The sequence below is a fragment of the Sturnus vulgaris genome, chromosome 4, assembly GCF_052056855.1.
Source record: "Sturnus vulgaris isolate bStuVul1 chromosome 4, bStuVul1.hap1, whole genome shotgun sequence".
Classification (NCBI taxonomy): domain Eukaryota; kingdom Metazoa; phylum Chordata; class Aves; order Passeriformes; family Sturnidae; genus Sturnus; species Sturnus vulgaris.
The window spans coordinates 9,044,778-9,060,214 of NC_142246.1; the positions used below are offsets into that span (position 1 = coordinate 9,044,778).

At 36.3% G+C, this 15,437-nt stretch overlaps 1 protein-coding gene across 2 annotated transcripts in view; it reads left to right on the top strand.

The window, feature by feature from the left end:
* HTT (huntingtin) overlaps nucleotides 1-15,437 on the top strand; it is an 80,541-nt gene that overhangs the window by 29,614 nt on the left and 35,490 nt on the right. For both annotated transcript variants that reach the window (XM_014895278.2, XM_014895279.2), the window contains 16 exons: nucleotides 399-545; nucleotides 1,600-1,720; nucleotides 1,967-2,043; nucleotides 4,200-4,351; nucleotides 4,736-4,938; nucleotides 5,789-5,915; nucleotides 6,574-6,701; nucleotides 7,382-7,492; nucleotides 8,044-8,121; nucleotides 8,586-8,809; nucleotides 9,311-9,389; nucleotides 9,520-9,681; nucleotides 10,579-10,634; nucleotides 11,383-11,531; nucleotides 12,181-12,317; nucleotides 14,270-14,386. In XM_014895278.2, coding sequence (XP_014750764.2) covers nucleotides 399-545; nucleotides 1,600-1,720; nucleotides 1,967-2,043; nucleotides 4,200-4,351; nucleotides 4,736-4,938; nucleotides 5,789-5,915; nucleotides 6,574-6,701; nucleotides 7,382-7,492; nucleotides 8,044-8,121; nucleotides 8,586-8,809; nucleotides 9,311-9,389; nucleotides 9,520-9,681; nucleotides 10,579-10,634; nucleotides 11,383-11,531; nucleotides 12,181-12,317; nucleotides 14,270-14,386 — 2,068 coding nt within the window. The remainder of the gene's footprint in view (nucleotides 1-398; nucleotides 546-1,599; nucleotides 1,721-1,966; nucleotides 2,044-4,199; nucleotides 4,352-4,735; nucleotides 4,939-5,788; nucleotides 5,916-6,573; nucleotides 6,702-7,381; nucleotides 7,493-8,043; nucleotides 8,122-8,585; nucleotides 8,810-9,310; nucleotides 9,390-9,519; nucleotides 9,682-10,578; nucleotides 10,635-11,382; nucleotides 11,532-12,180; nucleotides 12,318-14,269; nucleotides 14,387-15,437) is intronic.

The window sequence follows — 15,437 nt, forward strand, 5'->3', positions numbered from 1 at the left end:
GGTAAAAAATTACTCTTTTCAGGTAAAAATTAGTTCACAGTTGATACGGATTCTCATGGGGAAAACATCTAGGGAGATCAGGGAAGAGCAGGAGGGAGGTATAAGTGTTTGTTGTAGTATGTATGGGGAGGAATCTCCAGAAAAGTATTTTTTTTTGTTTTAATTAATCTATGTCTGGAGCAGTTGCTTTGTCTTGACTTGAGCTCCTTGATTGTAATGAAGAGCAGCTATATAAAGATGAATTCAGCTTAATGAATTTTGGTAACAGCTTTTATTTACAATTTGATACGTGTAATTAGCATATGTAGCTTGCTGAAATGTATATTAAATGTAATTTAAACTGGGTGTTAAATAATATCTGAATAAATTTTTTACTTTTTGACACAACTTTGTTTCAGGCTCGTTCCAAAGCTGTTTTATAACTGTGATCAAGGACAGGCTGACCCAGTTGTGGCAGTAGCACGAGACCAAAGCAGTGTCTACCTGAAACTCCTCATGCATGAAACACAGCCCCCATCTCACTTCGCAGTGAGCACTATCACCAGGTGTGTTACCTGTCTGGCCTTGCTTCAAAAGGAATGGAGACCCAAATTTCACTTTGTGATGTCTAGGATTGTAGTTAAATCCTGCAAATCCACATGCTTATGAATTCCTTTTCTAGTCTGTAGGAGCACTTGTAGTAGGTTTAAGCTCCACAGAAACTGACTCATGTTCAAAGAATATGCTGTGAGTTACTGGTGAGTTACTGGTGATGAGTTAATGTGCTCACACATGAAGAGTGCTTATTTTGAGATAGTTTCTTCTCTCCATCCTGAAGTCACCCTACTTGTCCATTAAATTGTAAAACCAAGTGCAGCTTTTCAAGCTAATTGTATGTGTGTTACTATCCTTCAGGTATGTTGATCCAGATTTATAACTCTCCAGATCCTGTTAATGATTGTAGTTGCAGAAGGCTGTATTCCCTTTATAATTTAAAAATAAATTTTAGTTTTGGTAGTATGATCCTGTTGTATTTTTGCTGCCAACTGTACTTTTACTGTCTTACAGATAGTATGAGTTGTATGTATTTATAGGGGTTATTGGCTTCTATCAGTTTGTCATATAAGTTTTTTATTATATACCTTTTGGTATATGATCTCGATCATGTTACTTAAGATATATACTATAGTATTGAAGCAATGGAACTTTGTGGATTCAGTGTTATTCTGGATAGAAAATAGACTTTTTCTACACCAATAAGCCAAAATTTGTGAGCATGCAAAAATGTTCAGTGGATTTGAGCAACAGCAAAGACTAATGTTAAATTGGTGGTCATTTCTCAAGTATCTAATTAGACATTGACAGTTGATCTACTATTTCTGTTTGTTAACAAAGAGCTTTTATTTATAAATTAAATAGCATTTACTAATACAACCCCAAAAATATTACAATATAAAATGGTATTTAGACTGTTCTCTGGTTTGGTATGTCACAAGTAGTCTGTGAAATACATAATACATAATTTAAGCTTAAGTATATAAGTAATAAAATTAATAATTTTTGAATGGGATGGGAGGTTTAAAGGGCATGTTTTAGTAGATATGAATGTTTTTATTTCAGAACATACAGAGGTTACAATATGTTGCAAAGTCCAACAGATGTCACTATGGAAAACAACCTTTCAAGGGTTATTGCAGCAATTTCCCATGCATTGACAATATCCACTACAAGAGCACTGACGGTGAGTTTTCTTACACGTGAGTTTTTGTACATATGAGTTTCTTTTAGTTTTCTTGCTATGGTGGCTGACTTTTTCCTGTTTTGCATTCTTGCTTTATTTTTTATGACTTCCTGGCTATATTTGTATTTGTAGCTTTTGTACTGTGACAGTGGCAATAGTAATAGATTTAATTCTCAGTCTTAAGATACCATGTTGCTAACTCTTCCTTTGATGAAACTAACTCAGTTCTTGGTCTTTACTTCTCAGTTTGGCTGCTGTGAAGCTTTGTGTCTTCTCTCCACAACATTTCCAGTCTGCACCTGGAGTGTGGGATGGCACTGTGGGTATGTTCCCTCTTTAATTAGTTGAGTTTTTGAAAGTCATGTTTGTGAAAGAGAAGTGGACTTACTTAGGCATTGGAAGGCCTGGTTAAGGCATCTGCTGTTAAGCTTATCTTAGCAGTTCTTTAAGAACTTCATGCAGAATACAGAAGATTAGAACTTCAGGTTATCAGGGTATTAAGTGCCAGTATTTGTTATCCCTGGAACCATGGTGTCTGTCACAGGGATTGGCTGCAATTGCTCTTATAGAAAGATAGATACAGTCAGCATCTATGAAATATAACATAGGAGAAAATGCTTTTGAAAGAATGTTTATCTTTCGGATATTGCAATTCGTAGTATCTCTTTAAAATTTGAACACTGAAATTTTCATCTTGGTTTCATGTCTGTATTGAAAAATGGTGGGTCAAGGAAACTGGTTCATCTTGGCTTCTATAATAGTGTCAGATGCATTTAAATTGTTCTCACTTGGCACACTGAGTGGGCACAGCAAATTTAGTGTCAATAATACTTAAGTATTAATATAGGTAATACATGATAGTCCCAAATTACTTACATTCTGAAGAGTTTCTTCAGGATGAAAACGTACAGGTGGCAGCCTAAGAGCTTTGATTTTGCCTCTGATTATTAGTGCTGTGCCATATGAGCAGTAAAAGTGACTACTGGAGATGTGCATCTGTGGAGCTGTTAGGTTTTTAAACAGATTTAATGTAATTTGCGTTGATTTTCATTGTTGCTATCATTGTGTCTCTTAGTCTGTTCAACTGGGAAAATTTGTCTTATTTTAAAACCAAAACCCAAACCCAAAAAACAGATGTCCCTCAGTTGCTGTTCTTGTCAGCAGGTCGTTGCTTCCCTTGCTGGCCCTAAGTGTGGTGTGCTGTGTATATGTAATATAAAAGGTGTGGTCCAGTGGTTACAAATGAAGTAATTCAGGATGTGAGCAGTACTTAGCTGAAAAATAAAATCTATGTATCTTCTCTTCTACCTTGCTTAAAAATGCTGTTTTAAAGATGTATCTAATATTTATAAGTGATCCAATGTCCTTCTTGACAGATTTTTGGCCAGTGTTTATACTAATTTGGATTGTAATCCTATTTTTTGTGGAGTGATATGGACATTTATTGTTCTGGATAATAAGAATATAATAAAATGGATAGTAACATGAGAATTTTGCCAAAATTCCTTCCTATCTTAAGTATTGTTGTTCTTATGATTAACAAGTTACTGGAACTGCTGCATTCCAACTCTGTACAGCTCAACATGGATTAAGTAATGGATTTCTAACTGTATGTGAAGTAAATAACAGTTGCCTGTGAAAATACTTTACAAAAACCAAAGGAAGGCACTGTAATTACCTCTGGTACTTTGTCAAAATAATAGCTATACTTAGTGTTAATTTAATTTTCTGAAATTCCTGTAGTTGTGTTAGATCAGAGTGACTATATTAGATTTTAATTATTTCAAATTAAAAGAAATTTTTAAATATTTCCAGATCTCCTTTATTTAGAGGTTACGTAAAGTCTTTTCCTGAAAGAAACTGAAGTATTTAGGTCTTATAGCTTTGAAGTGATGTTTGTAATTCACAGAGTATTCTCAAACATCTTCTGGTCATCTCTGCCTGCTCTTTCTTAAACTTGACTTTCGAGGGAAAATCTGGTCTTATGATTATTGTCAAGGAAAATATGGAATGCAGCAGAAAATTACTATCTTGGGTAGTGTTCTTTCAAAAATATAGAGAATTTGCTGGAGTGCAATTCTTTTTCATTTCTTATAATTTTAAAACTATCTTTTACATTGCAATACTACTCATGTCTCCCATCCCTATCTTGCTTATGCACAAGATTGAACTGAAGATAGTTCAAGACTGTAGTGGTTAGCAAGTAAATACAGAATTCTTCAGTTTATCAGTAGATGTCACTATAGCCTTGATAATTGCTTTTAAAAAGAAGGCAATGGCTCTTAAAGAAACCAGACTATTGTCAGATCTCTGGTACAAATTGCTTTTTGAAGTTGTATTTGAGTGTTAAATGTGTATTTCTGTAGCACAGATTTCTTTTCGTTAGATTAGCCATCTACTTGACTGTTGGTTTTCTCAAGACTTTTAATTTGCCAAAAGAGGGAAAAAGAGTCATGACATTCCAAAATTAAACTTCCAGTGTTTCCCAGCCAAGTTCTTCAGATGAAGCTCAGAAGGGCTGCACCATTGGTATGGCTGGCTTGGTCCTGTCTCTCCTTTCATCAGCATGGTTCCCACTGGACCTCTCAGCACATCAGGATGCTTTGATTTTGACTGGAAACTTGCTTGCAGGTAAGGCAGGACAAGAAAAGTAGGATTGTCCTAATATTTTTACCATTAGGATTAGGAGGGCTATATCTCACTCTATGCTCATTGTATGCCATAAAATACCTTGCAAGATAAGCAGAAGTAATAAAGAAGGAACATGGACCCAGGAGTTTTGAAAAGAAGCTGCCTCTTTGTAGCTAAATTGCAAATTTCCTCCAGTTGCCAAGGGCCATGCTTAGTACAAGCTAGGTACAAAGGACTCAGATTTTGTTGGTTTTGAACTGTGCAGCTGCTCCTGGCTTTGAAACTCTGATTGAATTTCTGTTCATATAGAGATGATAACTGTGTCTGCCTTGAAAATTTTCTGGTGCTTAATTCCAAGTTTTGTCTTATTTCCTGAAATTGCAGCAAGTGCTCCCAAGTGCTTAAAGAACCCCTGGAGTGCTGAAGAAGATGCAAACCAAGGTGCTGCAAAGCAGGAGGAACCCTGGCCAGCTCTGGCTGATCGAGCTCTTGTCACTTTAGTAGAACAGCTCTTTTCCCATCTGCTGAAGGTCATTAATATTTGTGCACATGTGATGGATGATGTTGCTCCTGGTCCGACAGTAAAGGTATATATATTAAAAATAAAAAAATAAAATGTTGTGACTTAAATACTATTGTGCTATGTATACAAACCACCATAAGACCTCTTCAAGTTTTAGACTTGATAAAGGTAAGTATCTAATTCCTTGATAGTGACTCCATTCTGTGTAGTAAAACAAGTATCATGAAATAAAATGCATATTTTTCTTCATATAACAGGTTCTTCTTTAGTTCTGCAGTGCTTAAAATATTACTCTAAATTTTTAGTCTTTTATTCCTGCTGACTTCATTTGAAACATTAGTTCAGTGAGGAGTATATAGAGTACAGGGAGTATTGGATTGCATACTCTGGGAAATGTGCTGACTTATGGATTGGTTGGCTGGTTGTAGTGCACTGAGCTCCTTTTGAGGCTAAAAATAACTCTTTTAACTTCTGAATATCCTGTAAAATATTTTGACTTCTGAAACAGCTTATATGAAGTACTTCCAGGTTTGGGGGTTTTTGAGATCTTTTTGAGGCATATACATTTAGAGACTGATTTAGAAACTGTAAGACATTATTGTTAAGATCAGTTTTTTCTTCATATTTTAAAAATGTTTGAATATAGTTTTGACACTCCTTTATCTGGAATCAAAAGAAACTGTAGTCATTGAGCTCTAATTTCATCTCATTGGCTTATGCTGAAGCTGAAAATAAAGTGGGGAATATATTGAATTATTTCCTTTTCACACAGGAAATTCATGTCCTGAACCTGAAACATTTCAATTTAACTGAATAAAGGGGAGTTTAAACAAAAGAAGAATATGCTTGTATTTGTGTAAAAGAAGAAAAACTACTTGTGCTTACAAAACTAATAGAGCTTCTTTTAATTCTAGGCAGCATTACCTTCTCTCACAAACCCACCTTCTCTTAGTCCAATTCGGAGAAAGGGGAAAGAGAGGGAGCCTGTGGAACAGGCAGCTGTGCCAATGAGCCCTAAAAAGAGTGGTGAAGCAAGTCCAGGTAGGCACATCACTCCTGTTAACCCTTCCATCTACCTGTCCCACACTGTGTGGTTACAGTAGAGAGAGAAGAAATGAAACTGAGTAACCTCTCTGAAGTTTCAGTTCAAGAGGCTGGCAGGGTACTGCATTGGTGGAAAGGCAGCTGTGGGTAGGGGCTTCTTCACTATTTTGGTTTTATTAACTGTACTTTTGAGAACCAAAGCACAGCTGAATCCTTTTCCTCACTTTTTCTGAAACTATTCAGCTATTGCCTATAGTAACTTTTGCAAGTATGTTACTTTAAAGAATTTGAAAGTTGCTTTCTAGCTTTTGGCAAGAGTGACTTACATTGCTTTTGGAAATGAGATTTTGAATCTTGAAACCTTTTCTTTCCTTAATAATGCTTGAAGGAAACACATTTTAATTCTGTTCTGTAAATTGTACACACACTTCAGTACTAAACCCTCTGGGTTAATTTCTTTCACCACAGCAGGCTGGATGGTTGGAATGCTATTCATTTTCCAGTTGTGCACAGTGTGTTTCTCTAGTTTGTAATATACATGTGGATTGAAAAAACCATGCTGTTTAATAATGCAGATATGGTAAATTATATTGTGTACATGTCATGAGCAACCCAGAAAAGGTGTATTGTGCTAATTCTATGATATTCTTTTAAGCTTCTAGGCAAACTGATGCTACAGGACCTGTTCCAACAAGTAAATCATCTTCAGTAGGGAGCTTTTATCATCTTCCATCATACCTGAAGTTATATGATGTCTTGAAAGCAACCCATGCTAATTATAAGGTACTGCATGATATTGTTTGTTTGGACTGCAATGGGGTTGTATAATCACTTTGTTTCTTTCAAACAGGCTCTGCCTCTGTCAGTTCACTTGTTTACCTATGTAAACAGTTTATACATACAAAAAATGGATTTAAAGAAAGGTCATGACTACCACCAATAAAAACAAAAACTGGCCAAACAAGGACCTGTGACAGGCGTTGTCACCATATCATTTCTATGCTGTCTTATTGCTGGTACTCTTTGCTGGCTTGGCAATGCCAAATAAATCCCCATGTCTGTTCTCTCTGCACTTTATTCCAGGATGGGGAAGCCTTTTCCTCATTAGTTCAGGTGGCAGAGATGCATTCCCTAGAGAGTTGGTCATCTGATATGTACACTTTGAGGACTGTTCTTATTACACCCACTGCATTTATCAGAAATGCGTCATCCGACTCCGTTGTTTATCAGTGTCCTAGGCCTTCCTCAAGCAGGAAGATCCCTTTTTTTTTTCCTGAGTTAAAATGGAGTCCTGCCTTTCCAGCAATGCACAAGGCTGTCTAAGCTTTCAGTGGTGTTGATTGAAATACACTGAAATTTAATACAAAAGATAATTTTGTGTCAATACCCACTTCTGCCAGCAATTTGTATCTCCTTGTCAAGTAATTGTTAAGGAAAAATGTGGTTTTATTTTCTGGGAACAGGTTACTTTGGATCTCCAGAACACTAATGAGAAGTTTGGGTGTTTCTTACGGTCTGCCTTAGATGTTCTCTCTCAAATCTTGGAACTTGCTACTCTTCAGGACATTGGAAAGGTATAAGACTTGTTTTTTCTTTTGTAGTTTACTTGTCCAGTGTCCATGGTCCTTACTGGGAGACAGCACATATCACTAATTTCAAAATTGCTACTCTTCCAAGGGGCAGTAGTTTTAGAAGTGCTGTGCTTCCACAAAGTTCCATAAAGTGCTAAAGCAGATTCTCCAGGTTAAATTGCTGCTGTTTAAAACTGGAATAATTTTTACGTTTTAAATTTCATGTGAGCTTTTTCTTCCCAGCCAGATGGTTTGCCTTCAGTCATTCCCTATACTCATATGTTTAAAAGTACTAAATGTCAGAAGACTTGCTACCCTCCTCCCTCTCCTGTGTTTTGATTTTCTTTTTCCTTAACTGTGGTGTTAGACATTGTAGCGTTTTAAGATTAGGAGAAATGTTGAATTTTTATTTCTTTATGTAATTCCATGATTTCCCTTAAATTAGTGTAGTTTTACTTAGTACAAGAACCTGTGCTACTGACGAGTTTTCACTGTAATGCTTTATATAATGAAGAAAAACACAATTTAATGCACTTGTTTTTCTGATTTTCTAGTGTGTAGAAGAAATTTTGGGATATCTAAAATCATGTTTCAACAGAGAGCCAACAATGGCAACAGTGTGTGTACAGCAGGTAAGGAGTTATTTTTTTATGTGTTATGTGATTGTTAATCCTGATGTTCTTTGGCTGTCAATTGGATCCTAAGAATGGCCATAATTTTAAGAGAAGTGGTATGTAGAGACATTGCCCCAGGTGGAGCAAACAGAACATATTTTCTTCCATTTTCACTACTTGTTCTGTAACTTGATACATCTGAATAATGTAGCTTCCTCTAGTGTTAATGTTTAATGTGTAATGTGTTTTCTGCTAATGTTCAGAAAACAAACTTGTTTCCTACCTTACCAAAAGTGTTCTTTAGCCAGTTAACTGCACCCTAGAAAGCAAAGAAGTGACTGCCTTAGTGATGGATTTCTTTCAGGCTTCCAGTTAAATATTTAGATTTAAGTCCTCAAAGGTAAATTATGGTAAGAGATAAGTCAAGGACTTTTTCCTGAAATGTTAATTTTTCTTCTTTTCCTTCCAATTTTCTTCTGTAGTTATTGAAAACGTTGTTTGGGACAAATCTGGCTTCTCAGTACGATGGCTTGTCATCAAACCCCAACAAAGCTCAAGGCAAAGCTCAGCGCTTGGGTTCCTCCAATCTGAGGCCTGGTCTCTACCACTATTGCTTCATGGCCCCGTACACACACTTCACACAGGCCCTTGCTGATGCCAGTCTGAGGAACATGGTTCAGGCTGAGCAGGAGCATGATGCCTCAGGGTAACTTCCTTCTCTTACATCATAATGTTAACTTGAACTGCAATCTGTTCTTAGTGTTTCTCATAACTGAGTATCATTGAGGTGCTGTGTAACTTGAAAATACAGAATTAAGCAGAGTAACTTGTCTTGGTGAAGAGATCCTGAATGTAGTTATCACTAACATGTTTTCCAAAGCAAAGTTAAATCATTAAATTGGATATCATTGAAGATTTTAAAAAGCATAATAGTTTTAAATGCCTGTATTCAAAAGTATATTATTAATTTAAAAATACAGGAGATAGTCAATATGTTAAAGGAAAGGCAGGAAGATAACTAAGCAAAGACTAGAAAATCTTTCTCTGATCAAAGTGTATTGTAGGTTGTCTCTGCTCTTTTACTAAGATTCTTGAAGCAGTCAATAATAGAAGTTGGCATTGCCATAGTAAAATGCATCTAAGGACAGTATATTTATTGTATTTTTTTTTTAATGTGTGTGGGTTTTTTTGTATTTTTTTGTAACAGATGGTTTGATGTGCTGCAGAAAGTTTCTACACAGCTGAAAACTAGCATTTCCAGTGCAGCAAAACATCGTGCTGATAAGGTACTTGTATCTCTGTTCTGAAAGAGCTGTACCTTAGATTTAAAACATTTTTTCTCCTTTCAAAACTAATTTGGCTTTGAATCAGAGGCGTGTTCAGATGTTAGATTACTTTAAAATCTCTCTATTACAGAATGCTATTCACAATCACATTCGTTTATTTGAACCCCTTGTCATAAAAGCATTGAAACAATACACAACAACAACGTCGGTTCAGCTGCAGAGACAAGTTCTAGACTTGCTTGCTCAACTGGTTCAGCTGCGAGTTAACTACTGTCTTCTGGATTCAGATCAGGTTGGTACCTCAGCACATTTGCAAATTGTCATACAGCAATCTCACCAGCAGACTCAGATAACATCTACAGCAAAAATATTTCCAGCAGTCCATTCATTGTACTGTAAGTGAAAGCAAAGATTTAAAGGAGGGTGAAACTCAATTTCCCGCCCCCCCCAGCCACAAATAGCTTCAGACCTCTGGGGTTTTTTTGCATTTAAATGACTTTCTGAGTTCTGCAACAACTATCAAGGAACTGCTCATGAGATTGACTGTAGGAATAAAATTATTGGACAATACAGTCAGTTTTATTAAATAAAACTTCATTCACAAATGGAAATGCCTTCTTCCATACTGAGAGTATGGACTTCCTTATGACTGATAATGAGCATCATAGTTGACAACTATTGTTTGATGTTAATGGCAGTGAGGAGAGCTAGTGACAAATACAGTGGTCTGTGTGGTTGTCCACAGAAGCATGAATTTGTAACATAAAATTAAAGTGATTTACTTAGAAATGTTTTATTTACTACAGTTATTTTCAGGTTTACAAACAAACGTGTCTTGCAATGCTTAAGTTTTCTATAAGCTCATAGAAAGATAATTCTTTGAATTGCATAAGTACTTTGGATTTTATCTTTCTTTAGATTTTTGGCTGATGCTTAACTTCTTGACTGTAATACCTCAAATATTATATTCCATGAGTGAAAGATCAAGTTATACTTACAAATATACAGACTACTATAAGTTCCTGCAAACTGTAATAAGCTTCAACAGGTTTCTCCATCTTCTGTAACTGCAGAGGGAACATTTCATAATGTAGTGCCAATGGTTTTCAGTGCCTGTCTGTAACTGTCAAAATGGTTTCAAATGCAAATTAATGTCTCTGTTCTGATGCACACTTTTTTCTCTCTTTAGGTGTTTATTGGATTTGTGCTAAAGCAGTTTGAATACATTGAAGTGGGACAATTCAGGTATGAAAATGGCAAAGGTCCTTTGACAACGATGGTTTGCAACTGTCTTGTTCTGAAAGACAAATCTCTGAAGATTAGTGATGTGTCACAAGTAGTGATTAGATTTGCTGGTTAATCCTGCTTTATGAGACAGGGAGATGGACGATGTGCTCGTTTATTCTCTGGCTCCAGTGGTAACTCTTTCAGATATTTTAGGTTCCATGTGACTGAAGAAGTCCAGAAGTAGCATGGAAAATAATAGTAATCTGCATCTCTGTTTCTCCATTTTGGTATTCTAAACCCATTTCTTTGGGCCCCCCACCAAAGCTGTGCTTCCAGATATCAGCATCTCATTGCTAGATACAATTGGTTAAGGGAGAGTTACTTTTTCCTATTATGGATTCAGAGTGAATCCATATGTACTCTGGTCAGCTGGTACACATTGTCTAGGACAATAAGCAAGGCAGTGAAATTTTTGCTGCCAGTTATTTCTGTTTTTACTCACACTTGAGTTGTAAGGAAGAGAGAAGTTTTTCTTTTGCTCTTCTACAGAAATAATCTAGACAGTATGTTATAATATTAGTAACTGTAATGGTCAAAGCTGGGGAAAAAACCCATTGTACAGAACAGGGCACAGAAATTACAGAAGTATTGTATGAAACCAGAGCAACATAACTTTTTACAGTCAAGGTTTTTTTGAAGATTGAGTTTTACTGAACAAAGCTGTGCAATTCCAACTTGACACTTTAATTTTTTGGGTTTTTTTCAGGGAGTCTGAAGCAATTATTCCTAATATCTTCTTTTTCCTGGTGTTGCTGTCTTATGAGCGATATCATTCCAAACAAATAATTGGAATTCCCAAGATCATTCAGCTGTGTGATGGCATCATGGCCAGTGGGAGGAAAGCTGTTACACATGGTAATTCTAAAAAAAAAAAAAAAAGCAAAAAAAGAAAAGAGACATAGACACTTATTAATAATAGTTCAGCAATAAATCTAGTGTTGACTAATAAGCTATAGAAAACTGTTACCATACTGAGTGTTCCAGAAGACATTAACTTTTAAGATGTGAAATACTTCTCACTTAATTCTTTCAGGAAATTTATTATCTCATACTAACACTGCTGCCCCACATTTTGCATTGTTCACAATTGCAACAAAGCTTTTATTTGAAACCTTATTCAGTGAAAAGTTCACAACTTAGCAGTATGTGCAAGGCTTTGATTTTAATTTTTGGTCCACTTCACTTTCCTTCCACTTTCAGCCTTTAAGTAGAAGCACATCTCTCATACTTTCCAGTGATTCTGCTGAGAAATACTTTATAAAAATATATTTTATTTAGCTCTGTGAGAATGGGCAAATGTGTCCATGATTTAAATCTTCTACAAGAAGTTAAAAAATAGCTAACATTATGCATAATAAATATGGGGTTTGTGGGTTTTTAGGTATGGGTTAAAACCTTTAATGAACTAGGACCCAGTTTATTTTTAGTAACTGAACTGTTAGATCAAGAAATCACTGTTCAGGAGTGATTTGTCTCATACTAAATCAAATACATCTCATTTCAGCAATACCAGCTCTGCAACCCATTGTTCATGATCTCTTTGTGTTAAGAGGAACAAATAAAGCTGATGCTGGAAAAGAGCTGGAAACTCAGAAGGAGGTTGTAGTGTCAATGCTGCTGAGACTTATCCAGTACCATCAGGTAAGAGAGAAGGATGAAGGGTCCCTCTTTGTGGTCTGTGAAAGGGTAACATTGCTGTGACTGCTGAAAGTGCTTCAGGCAATATTAATGATTTTCTATACAAAACTGGAATAGCTGGACTATGTGTGGTATCTTCCCTTATAGAGGGAATATGCAAAGATTTTTAAGGATATGGGGAAGGTTCTGCGCTACAAATCAGTGTTTCAGGTCAAGTAACATACCTGTAGAATTTCACAGTCAAGCCTAGAAAACAAAGCACTAAAAAGCTCCAGTTAGGATCATGATCTTGACTGTGTTGCAGATAGAATAAATAGAAGATTGGTGAAAGAGAGGAAACTTAAAAGAATGAGAGTAAAATGGAAAAGGAGACAAGTTTAAAATTAGGAAAGATGCTGCATGGAGGTGATTTAGGTAATGCTGTACCATAGCAATATCTTGAGTAACACTTATTGAACAAGGTAATGACACTAGTTACTAGGTATTTGTTATGACTTACTACTTTGACCCAGACTTTACAGGTTTGGAAAACATGTTTCTGCTTTGTAGGAGTGTAACAATGACTTTCATCAATACACTTTGTTTTAAAGAAAAACATAAAAGTAATTTTAAGAGAAGTGTCATGATCAACATGGGATCTTACTGCTTATTCAGGTGCTTAACAAACCTAAAGTGCCTTTCTTTCATAATGTGAAAATGCAGTTCTAGTGTATGCTAATGTAAGCACTGTATTTTCTGAAAAAAGTCAGTACATCTTGTCAAAATAATTTGTTAGAACTGCGTGTTCAGATTGGGGTAATTTTGTGTATCCACATTTTCTTTTGAATTTGTAGTTTTATAATCATAAAATGACTAATATAACTATATAAAATGACACTCTGTAGACACATGATGTGAAATAGTGAATAACTTTGTGTTACATAAGGCACTGCAATTGCTGGCAGATCCCCTTCTGACACACTTAACCTATTAAAGACCACCCATGCACTGCTCTTCCCACACCATCCCATTTGTAGTTCTTATTCTGCCCTGTTCTGCTGGTGCAATATGTATAAACCCACCCTGAGCTGTTCTGTTGTTCTGGGATAGTCTGCAGTGGTTTCCCTGGACATTTGAGAGGTTCCAAGAGCTGCAGCCTTCAACTTTTTTCTGTTACAACTGGAGCTGCCACCCATGGAGCTCCAGAGTTAACTCTTTTAGCCTGGAATCGCTCCTGTCTCCTCTCTCCTGAGAAAATCTTCTGGGAAGAAAGTCACCTGGCAATCTCCCTCTCCCTAATTTAAACTACCTGAATTTCCTTTACAAGTGCTCTAACTTGTTTCCTGAAACAGACTCTTCTGTTGCCCTTCCCAGTCCATATATTAACGTTCTTGCTTGCTGTGTCTCTTGTGTGCCTGGCCTTCAAAGTGTGGTCTCTATAACCCTCAGACCTATAACACATCCAGCCACCAAAGTGCTCCTTGCTTGGAGTGCTCCATTACACTGTCTCTTAAGATGTTTGTATTGAAGTGACATATCTCAGGTGAATGAGCCTCAAAGATGTCTGTTTTGTTTCCTTGACCAAATTTAATCTTCATTGGAGCTAGAGTCAAAACAGAGTATACATATGGAAAGTGGCTCTCTTTCTTCCTCCCCTTTTTGTTGAATAAGTGGTGCAGTATTTAGATTTATTAAGTAGTCTTTTGACAAATACCATTTAAAAAGTACAAAGCGAACATTTTTCTTCTTGTTTATAAAAGAAACTGGAAAATTCTTTAAAAACCACCACTAAAAAATTCATAAGAAAAAGCTTTAACCTGAAAATGGGGTTTTAACAATGTTCTGTGATTTCTCATGTGGGATTTTTTTGTCTTTTTGGTAGATGGTTGAAATGTTCTTTCCTACTATGATATTATTCGTATGGTTTTTTGTTACTATGGGTGTTTACTTAACTTTTTTTTTTTACTTTTCCTCAGGTGCTAGAAATGTTCATCTTGGTATTGCAACAGTGTCATAAAGAAAATGAAGACAAATGGAAGAGGTTGTCCCGGCAAATAGCTGACATCATTCTCCCAATGCTTGCAAAACAACAGGTGGTTATATAATTGTTTTAATTCTATAAACATCTTAAATAATTGCTGTAATGTATGTATCAGTAGTGGCTTTGAGTATTTGATTTTTTCCTTTTTTTTTTATATGAAGACAAGTTTTCTTGAAACTGTCATTGCCATATCTGGAAAAAAGCAATTGCTGCAAAGTAAACTTAAGTCTTTGAAGTGATGAAGCTAATATTTAAATGCATGAAGTATATGCAGTATGATCAAGACTGTCTCCAGAGGAAGGTCATTCTATTTCTCTTAGATAAATGATTATATGAGAACACCTACAATGGTGTGAAGATTGTCCCATGCTCATGGAATGTCAGAATTATTTTTTCATGGCTACAGTGGGTCTAATTGCAGACCAGATTACTCCAAGTCCTATCCAACCTGGCATTGAACACTTCCAGGGATGGGACAGCTGTACATTCTCTGGACAGCCTATTCCAGTGCCCCACCACCCTCACAGTAAAGAATTTCTCCCTAATATAAATCCACCCTCTTTCAATGTAAAGCCATTTCCCCTTGTCCTGTCACTACCTGCCTGTGCAAAAAGTCCCTCTCCAGTTCTCTTGTAGCCCCTTTAGGTATTGGAAGCTGCTGTTAAGAGTCTTCTCCAGGCTGAACAACCCCAGTTCTCCCAGCTTGTCTTCACAGCAGAGGTGCTCTAGCCCCAGATATTCTTTGCTCCATGATGGCAGTTCCCCAGTCCTGGGAGAAGATACCGTGGTTGGGAAGAGTGGGCAGGATCAGACAGCAGTTTTAGAGCAGAGCTAAAATGCTGATGAAGTGAAGTTGCTGTTGTTTTGTGTGACTGCACATTATTATTTTCCAAATTATTTAATCAGGACAGGGTCACCTAGATTTGTAGTCCAGTCCTTTGCTTTTTGCAGTTGATTGCTTCATAATTTATCTAAAAAACTGCTTGAATAAGCTGTCCTACCTCTGTTGCATTAATACCACTGTAGCTGTTCACTTTTCTGATGATTAGTTTTCTTTTCTCCTAGTTACTTGCTTAAGTTTAATCGTGACCAGCATTGCAGTC